The sequence below is a fragment of the Ictalurus punctatus genome, chromosome 1 (genome assembly GCF_001660625.3).
Source record: "Ictalurus punctatus breed USDA103 chromosome 1, Coco_2.0, whole genome shotgun sequence".
Lineage (NCBI taxonomy): Eukaryota > Metazoa > Chordata > Actinopteri > Siluriformes > Ictaluridae > Ictalurus > Ictalurus punctatus.
In genome coordinates this window covers 19336733-19357275 of record NC_030416.2, presented here as the reverse complement: position 1 = coordinate 19357275, position 20543 = coordinate 19336733, and the positions used below count along the sequence as shown (strand labels likewise).

Here is a 20543-nt window from a genome sequence, read left to right as displayed (position 1 = left end):
ATTAGATGAAATTTGTAAAATTATACATAATTTCTATAACAACTCTTCCCTTCATAAAGAAAATACAGAATATTAAATGCTTAATTCGTTCAACTGACGGACATCATTACAGCCTAAAAACAAAATCAATGGCTATACATGAACTCAATCACATCTTTGCTCTCAGCCTGAAGGCTGTTTGAATGTATTATTCAAAGCAATCTGTTTTGCTCTGATTTTTATAACAGCAAAACATAAGCAGAACAAAACTTTGGCGTTCACATTTCTGATATCTACTGAGTATTTAGAATACACGCCTATTCCATACTAAACAATTATTTCCATGTCAGTCAATATCTTCACACGAACCTTTAAATTATTAAGCAAACTGAATAACAGTATACTCTGAACTAAATTTAATGGCACCCAAGGCAATGAGGAAGGTTACAGATCAACCGAGCTCACCAGTGCACTCCATCATGATGCAAAGACTAATCAGTCATCTAGTGACTTTTCAGCGTGTGTGTGTTACGCATACAGATGGTAAACAAAACACTTGGAGGCTGAACGTGTTTAGACTGTGTGCTGCAGGAAGTATTTATTCACTAATGCTTCACAACATGACATTTTGCGAGCACAGTGGCAGTTTCAAAGGGTCCTCCATAGAGAAAAACATCATTTTGTATTGCCTGGGTATTGACATAATTTCCCCAGGGACCAGCATATGACAGAATGGGAGGGACTCCACTACTGGTATCAACTGGACTCGACTGAGAAACAAAATGAATTCATCACATGTAACAGGTTAAGTGATGAATTATAAGTTATAAGATTATAGCATGTTTACTTTAATGCATCATTTGTAAAAGGTACAGATTGCAGTCTGAACCAAATCATCACCTGTATACTGGAATCACTGGTGTATAATAAATAGGTAGACATTACTTTTATTGCACATACTCTACAATACAAGTCCATACAATTCCGCTTCACAAAGACAGCACTTAAATTAGAGAAATGTCAAGCAGCAAAGGAAACCTATTCACAGTCCAGGGCCAAAATGTGATCTAGCTTCCCATGGGCTGTGAGAAAGTAAATTGGTTATTATTATGACTCAGCCATGTCAAAATGTACAGGATTTTGCAGATTTTTTTGTGATTGTTGCAGCCAAAAATGCTTGATTTTTGCTGCTGCCTTTAGCAAAATTTGCGATGAAACTTTTTTGTGCTTTTTTTGCGGAAAACGACTTGAACTGGTGAAACTGCAGTTGCACTAAATTATTTTGCACGGCCTTTCGCAGTGATGTTTGTTGGTAAATGAAACCTTTTAGCTGTAATCAGGTTCGATGCACATGAATCAATGTGGGCTTTGGCTGAATTGTGAAGATGTCACATGATGCGTCTTTGCCCAAATCTGCGGTAATTTTGAAAAATTGCAAACTCCTCCAAATATTGCGGCGTCTGCTTGATTTTGCATTCATTTCTGCAATCAGAAAATCACGAAATCCTAGAGATTTAATTAACTGAATATAACTGTGGCACCAGGCCATAGCAGGGTACAATTTATACACATATTCACAACATTTACACTAAACTTTGGGAGGTAGGAGGGAAAAAAGAGAATGCAGAGGAAACCCACATGACAGGGAGAACACAGATTGAATGATGTAATGGTGTAAATAGTAACTCAAACAGGGGACCCTGGAGCGGTGAGGTGACAATGCTACTAACTGTGCTATCCTTGCTCTATAAAAATAACAGTTAACAAAATGTGTTCATTCTCCATGAAAAAAAAAAAAAAAAACACATTTGATGAATGAAATCATGTTCATTTTGAATACTGGTAACACAAAGGTTCGCAATGACACCAAACATACCATTATTGAGCCCGACTAGCACAGAACAAAGACCACAACCTTAAACCAGCTAGAATATCATTATTTCATATTATTTCAGCAACAATGAGCAATCTGCGCTTAACTTGTTGATTGTTTTTCCTCATAAATTACTATGTTTTCATATACATAATTATACATTTTAGAACTTCTCTTTGCTCATTTGTCCTACCTTTCTGAGTACCGTTAACTTTGTGAAAATTTAGGATCTCTAAGATTAATATTTTAGCACCCCTGCTGTATAGCTTAGTGGCTAATAGACTGCTAAATTATACTGGCGACCAAGCTAATGCTGAATAAAATCTTGTAAAGCATGTAATCTTGGAAGCCATCCATCAGCATAAACGTCAAAAAAAAATTTTACTTGTCTCAAATTTTTACTTGTCTCAAATTTTAACGAACAATGTTGTGTACATATTTTATGATTATATGTCTTCTAAGAAATCCTGTCAAGTTAGCTAATCAATCTAATCAAGCTAGTCAAATGAAGACTGCAGTGGACTGATTTGCTAAAACAGTCTGGTACACAACAACTTAAGTCTGTCTCAGAATTTACAAACACACACACACACACACACACACACACACACACAAACTCACACACACACACGTGTGCACACACACTGCTTCTTTCAATGGATCTTTCCCTAGCTACTGGCTAAAAGTTACTAGTACTTTCAATAATTAACTGGGTTTTCTAACACTACCATGGTTTTGACCAACTTATGCTGACATGATGATCAGAATATGGCCCAAAGCATTTCAGCCCACCGTATCTGGCAAAGCAAAGTTGGAGAGTCACTCAAGTTCAGTGCCCATATAAAATCTCCATACTATGAACAAAATCCAGAAAACCACCAACAAAAAATGCCAGTAGAGAGCAAAGCAGCTTCAGAATGGACTTGGATATTGAAAAACACTTTGTGTTCACAGTTCTTAAGAACTCGTTTTGACCACATAAACACGTAAAACACATGAAAGAAACACTGGAAAATCCTAATAATTTCACATAACAGCAGATTCTTGACAACTCATGGGATACTTTTAGCTTTCACTTATAGTAGATTTCCCAGAATAGTGTCTTACAATGACTATTGAGTATACAGATTTGACATATAGATTACAACACATATAGACAGAGCTGTGTACATGTATTACAGAATTTAACACAATACTTCACAATATTCTATTGTACAAAGGCTAAACACTCAACACTAAATTACATTAGCTTTATATAGTAATGTCAGAGAATAAAGAAATGCTATACATTGCCTAACAAGCTTAAGAACGCAAATCTCAGTGGAGAACAAGGACCAAGAGTTGACATAGCTTCCTGTGAACAGTGTTCTCATTTCTGGCTTTGGGGCCTGAGTGCTGTCACAAATAAAATATTTTCATATTGCCCCTGCTGCGCTCCCACGACCTGGGCCCTTGATGTGCTGTATTGTGTATGATCAGTCAGCTGTGGCCAAATCCAGCCCAGCTGGGTTAGTTCTGCCGAGCTGCTGCTCTTTCCACTGCCAAAAGCTCCTACCTCCCTCAGAAAACATGTTGCTGTTTCCCCACCAATATTTGGAACTGAGAGAAGGTTAAGTTTATATTTCCTCCAGATATGTGCATTGTTGACCAAGGTCATGGATGGTATTACATTCAAACAATGACCAGAAGCAACACTTGGGGAGACAGGGAAAGAGATCCACAGAGACGGGCTATAAATGAATGTTTACAGATACAACAACCTAAAAGGCTTCAATCATCTTGCACAAACATTAGCATCACATAAACAACTTCAATCTTTGAATAAATTAGAGGATTACTTGTACATGCAAACCTTTTTTTCCTTGTGAAACTCATTTATATGAAGTTAAAATAAACCAGTACTATATTGACCAAAAATGAGTTTTCACTTCCAACCTCTGATGAACAATAACATGTTTCATGTGAAGCCTCCTGCAGGACTGATGGACTGAGTGTTAAGCTGTTCTGTTCTTCATTGACCTCACGTGTTGATATTTCAAGGTCCATACTTTCACATATTCTTAAGAAGCAGAAGAAAAAGCCTTAAAGTGCAAACTAGCAGAAATTACTAAGCTATTTAAACTCTAGATATTTGAAATGCATTACAAATAAGAAATGCAGTCATATAGCATGGGTTTTTTAATGTCACACACTAACGAAAAGTTCAAATTTTGCACGCTGTGTTTTATATTATTATATATTGTATAATATGTATATACGGCCAACTCTTATCTCCCTTATGTATATTTTAAGTGTATATAGTGAAGCACTATCTATGTATATCTATGTGAACCACAGATATCACCTCTTGGCTCACCTTGGGCGTGTCCTTTGAGATTCATTATGGACTTTTTGTCCAATCTCTGTATTGGACAGGTGGTCACGTAAACAGAAATCTTAATGAACAGAAAGCTTAGTCTTCTTGTACTCAATGTGTGTAAAGCACCTAGGGAGCTTGAGGAGGCCTGGGCTAATCTGAGGGTGCTCCCTGCACCATGAGATAAACTTAAAAGTAATTTATGTTTTCACAGACACCACAATTTTTTATTCCCACTAGCCCCTGGCAATTATGGTTTGCATGCAGTGCATGTGATCAACTATGAAGATCGGTGAAACAGATTAGAGGCATACATTTAGGGTGTATGAGGAAGTGGAAGAAACAATGCATGAATTATAATGTCAGTGAGAAGAAACTCTACTTTGCTGATTTAAATGTCCTTCTTTACATTCATCTCACACAAAACGACAGAACCATGGGTGCACTGGGGAGAAAAAGTTGTGAGGTGAAATCATTGGGTAAATGCCTCAGTAATTATCTCATTTAATTATCAGATATGTAGTCTGTGATACACCGGGTGTGAAGTAATCAATTAAGAAGCGAAAATCAGTCAGTGAAGAGGCAAGACAAGGCAAGATGTCTCAACTCTAGGCATTCTGAAAGCACAGAAAATAGCACTTATAAAACATCATACAAGGTGCTATAGACCAGTGACTAACTCATGTTTGTGATGTTATGGTCTAAAGGTAAGACACAGCAATCCATTCAGATGTGTAAAAGGAATTTGCTCTTTGAGAGCAGTCACTAAATATTTATCTCCCCTACACTGAGGACCACCACTACAAATCGGTGGAATACATATTCACCATTCAGTTAGGTCTGGATTAGGAGAACCAGAAATGTAGAGCCAAAAGGTTAAAAAGAAAGGCGGGAAAAATATCATTAAAAGCTGACAAGAGCATGTAAACAAAACCCATCTGGAGGACATTCTGTTTGAGCATCACGTTTATTACACCATGAGTGGAAAACAGATTGAGTCGACGACAGGGTTCGGGGGTCTTCTATGGCTGCGTGAATATGATCTGCCTCCAACTGGGAAGCCAGCTCTAATTAGATTATCAGAAAAGGCCACACTGATGGCAATTAAATCCACCATGGACTCTGTGAGCCGTTTCTCAATAGCTTGAAAATGAGTTTGGGTCAAGAGACAAGTAGTGAAAAACATCCGTGCTAGAGAGCTGAGAGCTGAAACCCTGATCATGGCTAGTTCAATTAAAAACTGTACAACGCCAATTAAAATATTTCATCTCTGGTAGCCAGAAAAATGTCAAGAAATGTAATGAGTTGTTGATAAAATCTTAGATGTGAACAAGATTTCCAGGCCAAAGCAGAAAAGGAACAATTTGAAATGGAGGCTCTGTGAGTCAACAATTTAAAGACTCAAATTTTTACTTGATAAGATGAGAGATGAGATCTAACATATTAATTATGCAGTAAAGATCTGTTATATCTGTTACATCCCTGCAACAGAGCTTCATCAAAGCCTACAACAAGGTTTAGAATGAGGAACTAATGACACTGAATGAAATCTAGAGGTCCTTGACACAGTGGAAGAAGTCAAGAAGCTCTTTAGAGACTAACTTGAAGTACTACAGAACACGCAATAGTATCTGATGTTAAAATATTTTGCTATTTGGTTCGTAGAGAATTAGATTCAAAAGACAGTTAAAATGCAAGCGCGGTCACTGTTCTGATAAAAAGTGCTCAAATTTTCATAAGAAAGAACAGCAAGAGTAGCAGCCAGACAACAGTGTGACTGGAACATGAAAACAGAGACCCATAAGATCATATTTGCAGGGTAGATATGAGAAGGTTCTGGCTTTGAGGACTTCAGCCAAGTCTTCAAGGGAAAGGCTGCCTTTGCATGCAGTCAATCAGTGAATGAATATGTCGGCACCTAAAGCAATGCCGAATAATCAGTGAAAAGCCATAGTGAGACAAAAAGGTGGAAAGTTTTGTACTACAGATTGCCTGTTTTTCAAAATAGGTTTCATCTATGGCCAGAATCGGCCGTGCTTGTGCCTTGAATAATGCAATGATTCAGAGAGCTGTGTGTCACTAAGGATGTCATTAAGAAGCAAGTGTTATTCCTGAACTAACAGTAAGGTATGATTAAAATGCAACAACCAGAATAGTACAGATATTTAACATTCTGCAGAGTTTTCTGTGATTATTTACTTTACTTGTGAGGCCATGTATTGGACTTCAGACAGCAACACGCTTCAAAAATCTATTGAAGCATCTACTGATGAAAAAGGAAAATAAGATGCAAGTAAATTTATTTGCCCATCTGAGAACTTGATTACTTTGGATGCAATAGGAGCATGACAGCTCTGCTCTGCACTTTCGCTACAGATGTCATGATTCCGTTTCCCATATGACGGGGATTTAAATGAATCTCTCTCTCTGTCTCCAAGTATCCTCACCTTCTTAAGCCATACTGATTGCACATAAACCTGGGACCAAAATGTAATATTCATCTAACAGTATGAGTCATCATACAGTAGATGACTGCTGTAGTTCATGGAACATCTTATTTGGATCACTGTAACTACATTAGAGTGACCTAGCCTGGATTTGCACAGTCAACACTGGTCAACACTATTAGCTCAGGGAGCAGGAGATCAATGGGTTTGTGAGTATGTGAATCTGACAAGAGAGCTTGGGATGGGATTTGGACAGGGGGGCATTATCTGAGTGTGAATACAACAGAAAGCCAAACAAACCTGGCTGATAGTTATAATTATGTGCAATAAAACAACCCTTCTGAGACCAAAGTCACACACACAAACACACCCTGGAGGTGATAGTGTTTCATCTGACTTATTCTCTTGGTACAATACTGTTCTGTGTGCTGCTCTCCTATGTGCACATGTGGGAAAAGCAAAATTATTAAGAAACCATTAGGCTTTTGGTTGATTTTTTTCAAATAGAATTATTACTATTTTGCTACTTTTCAGTTGTTATATGTACAGTTCTATTTATTTGATGCTTTGTCCTTAAATCTGATGACTATAGATATCAGCATTGGTCCACACTCATACACACAGACAGACACCCTCACATTCTTCTTACACACCCTGCCAGCTCATCAAACACTTATCAACGGACACACATACACACCCGTAAAACCATGACACACGAAGAAGGACTGGAGATACAGGAGCTATTGCTGGCTGTTTATGTCTGCATGTCAGCTCGCTGGCCGGATTGCATTCAGCTGTGGCCAGAACACTTCCTTGGTTTTGTTTCTGGGTAATGTCAGGAGGAGATTTTTTTGTTTACCTTTGTTTACATCTTTGTATGTGCGTGTGTATTTAATTCATTAAAAGAGTAACAGGCCTACACCAAGGTCAGGGATGATACAGCAGTGATATCAAGTAGGCTAGTAATCCTGCTGGCACCCATTAGCCCCTCACCTCCTAACTGTCTGATATAACTTTATGTTTCCATAGACACACACATTCTCACACACACAAATCACAGTACACAAATGTACAGGCACAAGTACAGTCATACATGCACTCGTAAATCTGTTTGTGTACATCAACATACATAACAGTCCTAATAAACAACTGAGGTTTATACTGAGCTCAGAGACAGTTTATTCAAACATGAATTAACCTTCTGTCAGCTCTAACAAATACACACTTCCTGTTAGCAAATACACAATTAAGAGGTCATCCAGAAAGTCTCTTTTTTAAGACATTGTGGTTAACTAACACACAGTAGGTTATAGTTATTGGTATTTGAATGTAATACACATACAAGAATATTGATATGTTCGGAAGAACTGTGTTTACTATGAGTGACAGTGTTTTGTGTGTTTGTTTTTTTTTGTTTTGTTTTTTTTGATTGGTTGGTTTGTTTTTATTTTACAGAATGCACTTTATACAGTGATACCACAATCACTGTGTCCTACATGCAAAGATCTTACCTCTGTGATGTCTTCTTATATTTTCTCCTGAAAAATATGAGAAAAGAAACATGAAACAATCCTTATTTCACTTTGCTGTATGAACTGATACGCTGGAATGAGGTCACAGGACTTTACAGGATTTTAATGGCCATGCAAGTTGTACTGCTGGTTCTTCACTGAACGTCCTAATTAGTACACCTAAGTTGGCTCCCATAAAGCCCTGAATCATCAGACTTCGTGATAACTGAAATAACAGTTTTGCTACTTAGCAATATCGAGTTTGATATAGCTTAGTCCTGATGTTTGTGGCTGACAGAGTATCTTCACTAAAGAACACACAAATATTTATAAAAGTACAGGAAAATGGTCCTCTTATAACATACTAGGCCAGGGTTCTACCCTTTCAGCCCAAGTGGCCCAAAGTTCTGCCCCGTTTGGCGATTTGTCCCCTCTAACACACCTATTAAAATACAGGTCATTTACTGGGGTGGTTGAATCGGGTGTCTTTGAGCAAGAGAAGTACTAAACAGTGGTCCAGGTCCAGTGTTGGAGGATTGGAGTCTAGAGTCCCTCTATCCTGCATCTGCTTACTTATGGTACACTGCAAAACCTAGGAGAGCTTTTTGTCCATTCCTTTACTGCAGCAATAAAATGAGGATGTTTTTACCATTTTTCATCTCGGCACTTTTAAATTGTATCCTGTCAAACAGACATACAGTGAAACTTCAGCGTGTTTAAAATATGCATTATCACAATGATACAGCCAGAAACTACTTTATATATCTGACATTAAAGCTAATGAAATTGTGTGCTCATTTTAATACAATGCATTATACTTATTCAATCATTTGAAAAGCGCTATATTTTTAGAATGAAAGAATTCGCATCAGCACAAAGGTACGTATACATTTATTACTAAGATAACATATTTATGTTGCTGTGAAAATGTAACTAATAATGACATTATTATGTTATTATAGGTTACATATGTTACATTATAATAATAATATTATTAGATGTATTTTCTGACATTTTAAGATTTTGTTATTTACAGAAAAAACCAGGACAGTGTGTAGTGTCACTGTCACTGCTGTAGCTTTGACATAACCTCTTTGTGCAACTACCAGTCAATAGAATAATACTGAATTGAAACATCAAATTAGCCTCTATGTTCAATTCTTATGTCTCAGAATTGTTTTAAGTGACCTGTGTAAGAAAAACCACACATTCCCAAGACAATTTAGACTTAAACTGTATCCACAAATAGTAACACATGTTCAACAAATATTTTTGTCTTCTTGGTTTCTTTTTTTCGTTTAGTTTCTTTATTACTAATGATATAAGTGGAATTGCACCATGTCTGTCTCAAAGTTATCTACATACTTAATCAGCTTATATTTTTAGGTCTTATGCTAAAGCTATACTCCAATTAATCTGTACCTCTGATTATATGATTCTCATGGCTATAATTCTAAAAGAATAAGGGTGAACCTAAAATATGACCTCAATGTGATAAAATTCTCTCATCACATCATCATCCCTACAACAGGAGGCCCCCCAGTCTTTCAATCTTCAACCATTTAATCTTCTTATCTATTCTAATCTCTATCATACAAATGGCAAACACACAAAGACAGACACACACAAACGTACAGTACACACCGCTCAGCCTATAGATTGATCTTGATACGTATCTCTGCTATTACTACAATCATCAGACTGAAACATTTATGGCAGTCTGGCTTACCCCGTGACCTTGTGTGTCATCAGCAGACCCAATTCTCCCAGCAGTACCAGGAGGGCCATAAAAAACCAACAAGCCCACTAAAAGCATTTAGGAAGGAAATAAAGCCAGCCAGAACATGGCTTTGCCTTCCTTAAGCACTCTTATCTGTTGTCCTGTGGCTGGCCTCAACAAATCCAAGGAGGAGAAACGCAATTTGGTGCAACATGGATGATAGCTTACATTTCACCATTCAATCAGCATTAGCCTGGCTCTGTGGCACTGCTGATGGGCTGAGATAGTGAACGGACAAACGATAGCTCTCTGGAGAACCTGTATATTCAGATTATGGTCCTGCAAAATAATTGGTAGGGCTAGCCTAGCAGTGGTGTGTCTATAGCAAGGGGGTGTTTTTAGTCATAACCAGGTCTTAATTTGAAGGGGGGTTATAATGGATGCCCTTTCACCCTATTTAAAAAATAGAAACAAAATAATCTTCAGTGTAAAATTGCCATCCTCTTTTTACTTTCACTTTGGATTCATGTTAAATGTGATATTATTATCAATATTATTATTTTAACCCACCCAAATGGGAAAATCAGGCAATTTTGCTATGCACAAATCAGAATTTTTTTCATGTCAAATCAGTAAAGTAAGGAGCACACACTGGCACACACAGACACACACATACATACACACACACACACACACACACACACACACACACACACACACACACACACACAAACACATACCTATCTGCAGATAAGGCAGTTACATAGAAATCAAGGTTGCCAGATTGGATTGCCTGTTTAGGCTCGAATCACTGTTTAAAAACCTTCCCTTGACAAATAAACCATCTCAAACTGTGGCCAGATTAAATCTATCATAAATTCTATCTAACAGAATAACGTTATTAATTTCCAAACCAACAAGATTAAAAGTTTTCCAATTTGTGAAACGCAAACCAGCAAGTAGAAAAGCATGCTTTTAATTATAATGTTTAATGCTTGCTGCATGCAAGCTTACACATTCAGAAAAAAACAAAGCAAACACTATTTTGCTGTAAAAGATGTTTGGAAATTCTATTAGAACCAGCATTAGCAAAAATGTACATTTAATTAGTCTGGTTTGATAGGTATGCTAACTAGCTAACTAACCCATGATCCACTTTGTCATTTTATTGTATTTCTTTTTAACAAATAGACCATTGGTTTTAAAAGTGCCTGCATACAAAGACTGGAATATTACACTGAACACACTTAGATCAGTCTTGAGGCTGTCACGACACAGAAGCACAAACAGACACCACACACACACACACACACACACACACACACACACACACACACACACACACACCACAGAGCCAATTCTCTTCCATCTGAACACATACATACACACGTTTATACGTTTACACACATATATACATTTATAAATACAGAAATCACACAGAGACTAGATTGGGATTCCAAAAATTGAGATTGACAGTTTTATCTGTATAAATGAATAGAAACAAAACATGTTCCAATGTGTATCACTGCCCACACTAATTCATTTCCTCTAATTTCCTCATTGCTATTAGATAAATTATTATTATGGGTCCTTTTGCAATTTAGGAAAGTGTGTAGGTATAATTTGGACATCACCTCCTTCTAACTACTTCAGTAGAACAGAAAGCAACAGTCTATAGGCTTTACCCAAAGCTGCCATTAATGCATTCAACCCAGGCAATGTCTCTCTCTACTTTTTGCTCATTTCTACTACATTACTACATATTATACATATTAGACTGTAACTCTGTGGAGATCAGCAGATACCTTGTATTGTAATATCTCATTTGAATTACAATAATTGAATTCTGATCAGTGCAGTTCTGCATATACATTTAAGAATAAATTTGTCTGTTTAATTCAGGGTAGCCTTGAGTTAACTTTGTTTAGCTCAACTTAGGACTACAGCATATTGAATACTCACCTCATCAATGTCTGTTTTTAAATTTAAGTGATGTGTGAGATTTACTGTAGCTCTCTAAAAGAGTATACATACTTTTGAGAGAGGATGCTTGCCATAATGAATTGCCAGAACCTTTGAAAATGTTATGAAATAAAGCATCTGCTACCATAATTAAAACAAATGAAATTGAAACATAATTACAAGTGATAAATATGATTGTGCCTGAACGTAAAAAGCCTTTATTTAAATAAATAAAAAATATAGCACATACAACAGGAAATGGAGACATGTGCAAAAAAGTGCAAAAAGCTCTACTCACAGTCCTCTCAGTCTCAGCCAGATCTTCTCTATCTGCTCCGGCTGTAAATACTTCAGAGAGTTGTTCTCAAAATCCTCAATCTCCTTGGTTGGTGATTCCATGTCAAAAATGTCAACCAGGCAAAACGACATGAACGTGGATTATCCGGTGGCCAGAACAGATCCAGCAGCTGAAGTGTTGTTCCAAAGTGTTGTTCCAAGTGTTGTGGGATTGTGAGCGGGCTATAGCCCGGAGTCTGTTAGAGTGACAGCTGGAGCTTGTCCCTCATCCACTCTCTTTCTCTCTCTCTCTCTCTCTCTCTCTCTCTCTCTCTCTCTCTCTCTCTCTCTCTCTCTCTCTCTCTCTCTCAGCAGGCTACCCCCTTCATGCTGAGAGAGTGTTTGTCACCAGCTCTGTGGTCAGGTATGCAGTAAGAGGGTAAGAGCTGTGAAGGGCCATGCTTGCTCTGACGAATACGATGCAGAAAGATGAAGTGGGGGTGGGGGGGGGGGGGGTGGGGGGTGGAGACGGAGGAGATTAGAGCAATGCTGACGATCTATGCATCAAAGAGCTACCAGTGCATGCCTGTGCCACAACCTGCCTTCTGCCAGAACAGGGACACAATCAATGCACACTGAGCACAGAGCACTATGTTTAGGCTGGCAGAGAGAGAGAGAGAGAGAGAGAGAGAGAGAGAGAGAGAGAGAGAGAGAGAGAGAGAGAGAGAGAGAGCGAGAGGGAGAGAGAGAGAGAGAGCCTCCTCTATACATACCAATTCTGAGTAAGAGAATGAAAGTGCGGTCAGCCAATGAGAGAATGAGTGAGTGTTGAAATGAGGAAGAGAAAAAGCACAGCACTCTGACACTGTTGAGAAAGCAGTGTGGATAGCAAGAGCCATTGTGTGAATATGTTTAAGTTCATGTGTGTACATGTGTGTGACTGAGACTTAAAACTAGAGCATGAATCATGAAAGCATGTTTTCCAGGAGCCAATAAAATCAACTCCTGCATTTTATTATTAATAATGACAAATTACCTGAGGAGAGGAGATGATTCATCAATTTGATAAAATGATCAAACATTAACTGAAATAAATGAAATAAAATGCTTCATTAAAATAAGCAGTGCAAACCAAGCATGGTTGGGCTATAATACTTTCAGCGTACCTGAGCAAAAGAAGGCATAGTACAATTACAATAAAATATTCACAAGACATAGGCACATACACTATTAAAAGTGGCTGGGCTTAAATAGGTGAGCCAGTCCTCTCCAGAAAGTGGCTGAGACTAGAAGAGCAGTTCTGAAGAGCTCCATAATCACAACAAATAGAGCCCAGGACATATCGAAGTGATGACTCAAAGATTATTGGAAGAAATGTGCTAAGTGTTAGGCCCCACTTCTGAAGCACGCTTTGTTATGGTTTTCTTCTGTCAGGAAACCTCACATCTTTATCTTAATGGTGGGAACCAAAACACATTACATTACACCACCTGATCCAGAAAGCTTACAGAGAATTTTTGCTATGGTGGAGATGAGTAGAAGAGGAGGATGGTACTGTTTAAGTCTACTGGGTCGCCAGGTTGAAGAGTGTTTACCTCTGCAGCTCTGGACTGCGGCACTCCTCACAGCAACATGTCTGACTCAGTGACTCCATGGAACAAGTGGAAGACACTGAGATCATATGCTTAGAGGGATACCCCAGGTTTTTTTCAACTTAATCTCCATCTAATGGATCTGTAGTGTTTGTTCACTTAAGAACTTTTGACTCGCTCTTAAAGATAAAAACTGTTTACTTGACATTTACTGATAATGGTAACCCACCGGCAGTTGTTGGGGCAGGCAATAAACATTTCTGTACAATGTATTTTTGTTCAAAAGCTCAACAGCTTCTGTTAGAAATTCATTATAAGTGAGTTTTGAGTCAGCATTCACCCATAAGCCACTGATGGAGTGGATAGAGAAATGGTTGAAAAATGATGGAGCATTTGAACAATGATGTTGAATTGCCTTGTGCATTTTTTCTGTCATGTGTACTGATCAGTGTGCACTAATTGGTTAGTCATGACGACTGTGTTTTTTTTCACCAATTTCAGGCAACCTTCCCACTGACCAGAGCCACTATGCCATACTGTCCTTGTCTGAAATGCATGGACAACTATACATTTCTGTACATTTCTTAATATACTGTATACAATGTTGGCATTTCATTTTCTATCTACTGCTTGTGTCTTGGTATCTGTGGATGTGAAGAAGGCAAAACTTGAAAAATCTTTAATTATCGTAGGTGCTCTGCTTTTTCTTATCATTGTTCATTTCTTAGATAGGTTGTGGCTAAACTCAGACATGCTGCTTCTATTCATTAGTTTAAATTATTAGTAATATAGTACATAAGCATTACCTGAGCCTCCAGATGACTTTGCTGTTCAGATGACATCTGGGTTCTCTGATCCTTTTGCCATCTTTGACCTCGGTGTAGCTTTGCTGACCTGACCTGCCAGCCTGTTTTTTAACCTGCTACCCTGCCTCACTGACCTGTGCCTACTGCAAGCTGACATCATTGCACCTTCCATACCTCCATCAGTGCTCATCGCCACACTTCCCCAGCTACACTAATGTCCAGTCTCCCTACTGTTTGTGGACATTCCACAGTCCTGTCTGCCCTGTTTTCTACGCTTCAGGACCTGTGTGTTTTGGTTTCTGTTCTAGTCCTGTCTCAGCCTCATCTCATTTTTTTCTCTTATTGTTTTCACCCATTTCTTGTTACCACTATGTTCCTTTCAATATTTAAACCCCTCTGGGTATCATTTTGAGTTTGCATGCTTGACTGTTCATGCTTGTTAAATCTAAGCTGTAGTCTTGATTTCCTGGTTTCATTTGCATCCTACCCCTACATCTATTCATCACAAATTACATTATTGTTTTATAAACCATTTATGAGACCAACATGCTGTAATTTACATTAAAATATCAGTAAATGGTGACAGATCCCATACAAGACATGACAGTTGGTGATGGGGAACCATCAATGATGTTAATGCCATGGGGTGGCGAAAAGGTTTTACTATGACTAAATAGGCATTCTTTTCAGCATATGAAGAAGTTTCTTTTTCTTTTAACTTCAAATGTGAGGAAATGTATTAAATAGAAATTTATTTATTTTTTAACATAAAGAAAATTATCCTAAAATGAAACTTAAAGAACGGTCTAGTTTTATTATAATACATATTTAAAAATCCTAAAACGAAACTAAACTTAAGGCTGACAGAAGACATTTGTCTTTTCCTATTGGTCCACAATTCTATTAATTGATAAATAAATATGCATTTTGTTTGTTAGGTGAATTTTCAGAGCCCAAACAGTCATTACTGCTTTTTATAAAATCTGGTATTTCAGTCATATTCACGGAAAGCTGAAAAGTGATGAAATAGCATACAGAATGCTGTACAATTTTACAGTCTTCTGGTGGTGGAGCTTTAAGCATCTTAGCAGTTTTTAGGAGATTTTTTTTTTTTTGTCTTGCAAAAAGTTTCAGTCCAGACCTTTAAAAAAAAACAAAAAAACTAAAAACATTGTTGTCTTAATCAACAGTAGTTTGTAATCTATGATGCCAGTTCAGGCTTTATCACCATAATAAGGCCATATAAAGGTTTACAGCTACAGTAGCATTGTGGACCTGGTTAAAAACTGGTGTAAGTAAATGTATGATTTTGCTCAAGGGAAATATTGCTCAAGACCCTTTCAGCAAATCAGCTTCAGTCAGAACAAGTACACTTTTGTTGCACCCTCCAGCGTAAAACCCAGACTCTGCCTATGATTAAACTAGAGAACTGAATCTATGCAAAACCAGCACTGAAAGTCTCATGTAATCAAAAAACACCCACTTCCTGTCTGCAAGTGCGCGCGCACACACACACACACACACACACACACACACATTACCAACACTTTTTCTTTCTTTTTCTGGGTGACTCAGCCTGTCCTTTTTCAATTAGCAGATGTAAAGTGGGGGATACAACCACAAACCAAGAACAAAAAGAGCTATTCTCTTTCAAGTGTCACAGGCACTCACTACCCTTCCATCAGACAACTCACATTCGTTTTCTCTATTATTCCCTCCATCCCTGTCTACCCCTACTTCCCCAGTCTCTCTGTTCCCCTCCACTACATGGAGCTGAGCATGAGAGATCAGCATGATGGTGAAGGAATGTCTTGAGAGGACAGCAGAGCACCTTTTGGAAAATATCCAAATCACACGATTCTTTTCCATTTCTTACCATGGAATGGAAAACATGTGGAATACTCCTCTACTGTCATTTCCTCCTCCTCGTTCAGGAGATTACCATTAACCCTGTCACCTCTGAGAGAGAATGTGTGTACGTGTGTATACGTGCATTCATTCAGTCTGTGAAGTCCTTGTGGCTTAACTGAGGAGTAAAAAGGGGTGATTGTGGGAAAGCAATTGAAATGAGATTCAGGTTGAGGGCTTGAGCTCTGAGCAATTAAATTAATAACATGTGCCATGTTTCCTACACATGCTCCTGGACAGTGGAAACCCTCAGTCCAAAACACAGCACTGACTGTTTTTCATAGGAGAGGCAAGTATGGTACAAAACCATTAACAGTATGGCCCATTAATAGACCTTGTTGAGGTGTTAATAAGGTGGCCCATCTGAGGTTGCCTGGGCTACTACAAATTTCAGAAAAAGCAACTTAATAATCAATCAGAAGTCCATGGAACCTGAGCAAGTGAAAGCATCATGCTTTATGGGAAATTAAGTTTGCAGCCAAAGTCAGTAAGGATTTTTTTTTTCTTCCTATATCAAAACTGTTTTACAGTTTGGGTGCTTTTCCAGTGAAGCTTGGCAAGATCAGATTAACAATGACAATTTATCCAGTTTATGTTATAATGAGATTTTATCATAAAACGTGCTTTGGCTTCCCAATGTCCGCACATCTAAATAATATGAGTATTTTAAAAATGGGTAATCAGACAAAAATACAGCTTGCCTCTTATGAGAAACTGTTCAGTGATTAGGCCTCTGCTCTTCAAGACTCCTGAAAAGGTCATGTCTTTTCAAAGTCTTTTGTTGCAAATGGTACCATCCCCAACCCATCCCCTCCAAACGTTGAACCGCTTCAGAGCATAAAAGTGTAGTTTATGCGTAATAATGCAAGTGTAACACTGACCAACTTATGAGAATGCAGCCTATTCAGCTAGTCGGGCTAACCGCACATCGCACCAACAGGCTAGCAGCAATGTCCGGTAAGACTTGAAGAGGTAGTCTGTGTGTTTACATAATCAATGAATGGTGCAGGAATGCCGTTGTGGTTTCAAGCTACTGTTCGTCACTGGTGGAGTTTATGACTGTGAAATGCCAACCATATTACTTGCCCATATAGTTTACCACCATGCAGAGGTGTACATTCCACCCTGCACTAACACTACGGAAGCGCTAAGTGAACTCTACAGGGCTATCAGTAACTTACAGACAGTGCAACCCAATGGATTTTTCATTGTCACTGGAGATTTTGACCACGTGAACCTGAAATCACTGCTACCAAATTCCACAATTGATTTTGCAATACCTGCTACAAACACTTTAGACCTTGTTTATGCCAACATTCATGATGCTTACAAGGCTGCACCTCGGTGGCTTGGACCACATCTCCATTATGTTAATCCCAGCATATAGACCACTTTTGAAACATGCCAAACCGGTTCTGAAACAGGTGAGAACTGGTCTGTGGGAGCCATCTCAGCACTTCAGGACTGTTTTGAGCACACAGACTATAATATGTTCAGAAAGGCTGCTACATACCTAACAATACGGACTTGGAGGACTGGACTGGCTACATCAGCAAATGCAGAGATGATGTAAATTCATTCGAGACCATCACCACACATGCAAACCAGAAACTGTGGATGACTACTGAAGTGTGCTTGCTGTCCAAGACTCTGCCTTCAGGTCTGATGATGAGGCAGCCCTCCACACAGCAAGGGCCAATCTGTCCTGGGCTGTAGAGGTAAAGTGCAACTATGCAGAAAGAATCCACAGTCACATCTCAAACACCAAGGACACAAAGCATATGTGGCAAGGTATTCAGGCCATCACAGACCACAAAGCTGCACCACCTGTCTGCGATGATGACACCTTGCTCCCATATGCACTGAAGGATTTCTACACATGGTTCGTAGCACAGAACAACATGCAAGTGAGGAAAACTACCCCAACTCCCACCAAACAAGTACTTCGTCCTTCTGCAGTAGACGTCAGGAAAACTCCCGAGTCAACTCATGGAAAGCTGCAGGTCCTGACAACATACTTGACAGAGTGCTCAGGGAATGTGCTGATCAGCTTGCAGATGTCCTCACAGACATCTTCAACATTTCCCTGAGCCAAGCAATTGTCCCTTTGTGCTTCAAGATGACCACCATCATCCCTGTGCCAAAGAAATTGTCTGTGTCCTGCCTGAATGACTACTGGCCTGTTGCACACACCTATCATCATGAAGTGCTTTGAGCGGCAAGGCATGAAACACATAAACAGCAGCCTTTCCACCACACTGGACCCATTTCAGTATGCATACTGTCCCAAGTGCTCAACAGAGGATGCCCTAACTTCTACCATCCATCTGTCTCTGACCCATCTAGATAAAATGGACAATTACGTAAGGGTGTTGTTCATAGACTTCAGTTCAGCATTCAACACAATCATCCCACAGCAACTGACAACAAAGCTGAGCCTGCTGGGCTTAAACACCTCCCTCTGCAACTGGATCCTGAACTTTTTGACCCCCCAGGGCTGTGTGCTCAGTCCACTGCTGTTTACCCTTCTGACTCATGACTGTGCTGCAAAATTCAGTTCTAATCACATCATCAAGCTTGATGACACTACAGCTGTGGGCCTCAGCAACAAAAATGAGTCAGCGTACAGGGAGGAGGTGAACCTGCTTACAGAATGGTGTAGAGACAACAATCTATGTCTTAATGTTGATAAGACTAAAGAGATGATTGTCGACTTCAGGTGGAGAGAGTCAAAAGCTCCAAGTTTATTGGAGTGCACATGACTGAGGACCTCTCCTGGACTCTCGACACCTAACCCAGTAAGTACCACTGCACATGCACTAACCAGTAAGACTCAGTTCTACTCACACTGCACTTTACATTGCTGCATCAGTCACTTTATACTATAGAACTTGTTGTTGCTGCCAGTGTTGCTGCTATATTTGTGCTGCTACATTACACAACAGCTTACAGTTTACAGTCCATGTTTACAATTTACAGTCCATGTTCTGTGTATCTTTTGTTCTGTGTATTTATTTTTTGCACTCGTCTCACGCTGTTGTGTATTTGCACTTTATGTAGTCTTGCGCACTGCTCCATGTTGCACCTGGTCCTGAAGAAACGTCATTTCACTCCAATGTATACAAGCTATATAGAGGAATGACAATAAAAACCCACATGACTTGACTTGACTTGAGAAGCCAGTGGTAAGGCAAATAAATTCTTCATAGAACATTGAACATTTGATGAAATCTCTTACACAAAACTCAATACTCTAAAACACATTTCTCAATACCAAGTTCTATTTTTAAGGTGAAAAAAGGCACACAATAATTTACTGAATAAAATAACTAAACCCGACAGCCTTACAAATAAGACTATTGGATATAAACACAGAATTATTGCATTGACAAATGATTCATTAAATTTGTCTGCTATTTGTATTAATGAAAGAGTATAACAACAACATTAAAGCAATAAAACAATGTGTTAAAGATGCTGGATGCATATTTCTTTTGACCACTGGTGTTCTGGTGGTTTTCTCTGTGGCCCACTGGGGACACAGTCACATCATTCACACACCTCACTGCACACACACATGAACACATACACACATATACTTACACACACACACACACACACACACACAACAGAGCTCATCTGTACCAGCACTTCCTCTGAGAGGATGCCAGATGCTGACCAGTCCAATAGTTTTATCAGTTCAGTCTACAGAGGCAATTTCAGCTGAATGGTGCCCGGATATCTCCACATCTATGTATGCACATACGTAGATATGCGGGGGTGGAGACAAAATAAATACAGCCTTTGTGCATTATTAATAAACTGCAATGGCATATTTAATCAGTCACTGGTCTGCCTATTCAGAAATCGATGCCCTACTCGAACATTCTCTGTTCATTAAAAATAATTCATATTGCTCACTAACTGCAACCAAAACACAGCTATTAAGATGGGAAATTCAAATCTGTTATGCTATCAGTGCCAGCAAATAGCAACACCATTACGTAACACAGCATATATCAACAAATCAAACCACGAAATGAATAATAACAATAATTGTAGACTGCACATGTAAAAACATGAAGTATGGCTTTTTCTATTTGAATGTAACTA

The 20543-nt window shown here is 38.7% G+C and overlaps 1 protein-coding gene across 3 annotated transcripts in view; it reads right to left on the bottom strand.

Annotated features, from left to right (window-relative positions):
* pde1ca (phosphodiesterase 1C, calmodulin-dependent a) overlaps positions 1–12608 on the bottom strand; it is a 51750-nt gene extending 39142 nt beyond the window's left edge. For 2 of the 3 annotated variants that reach the window (XM_017478417.2, XM_053682434.1), the window contains exons 1-2: positions 12147–12607; positions 8167–8193 (exon numbers count right to left, since the gene is read on the bottom strand). In XM_017478417.2, the coding sequence (XP_017333906.1) occupies positions 8167–8193; positions 12147–12277 (158 nt within the window). In that variant the 5' untranslated portion in view covers positions 12278–12607. Of the gene's footprint in view, positions 1–8166; positions 8194–12146 lie in introns of all 3 variants that reach the window. The other variant, XM_053682433.1, reaches the window with a different exon arrangement.
* Between the last annotated feature and the right edge of the window lie 7935 nt (positions 12609–20543).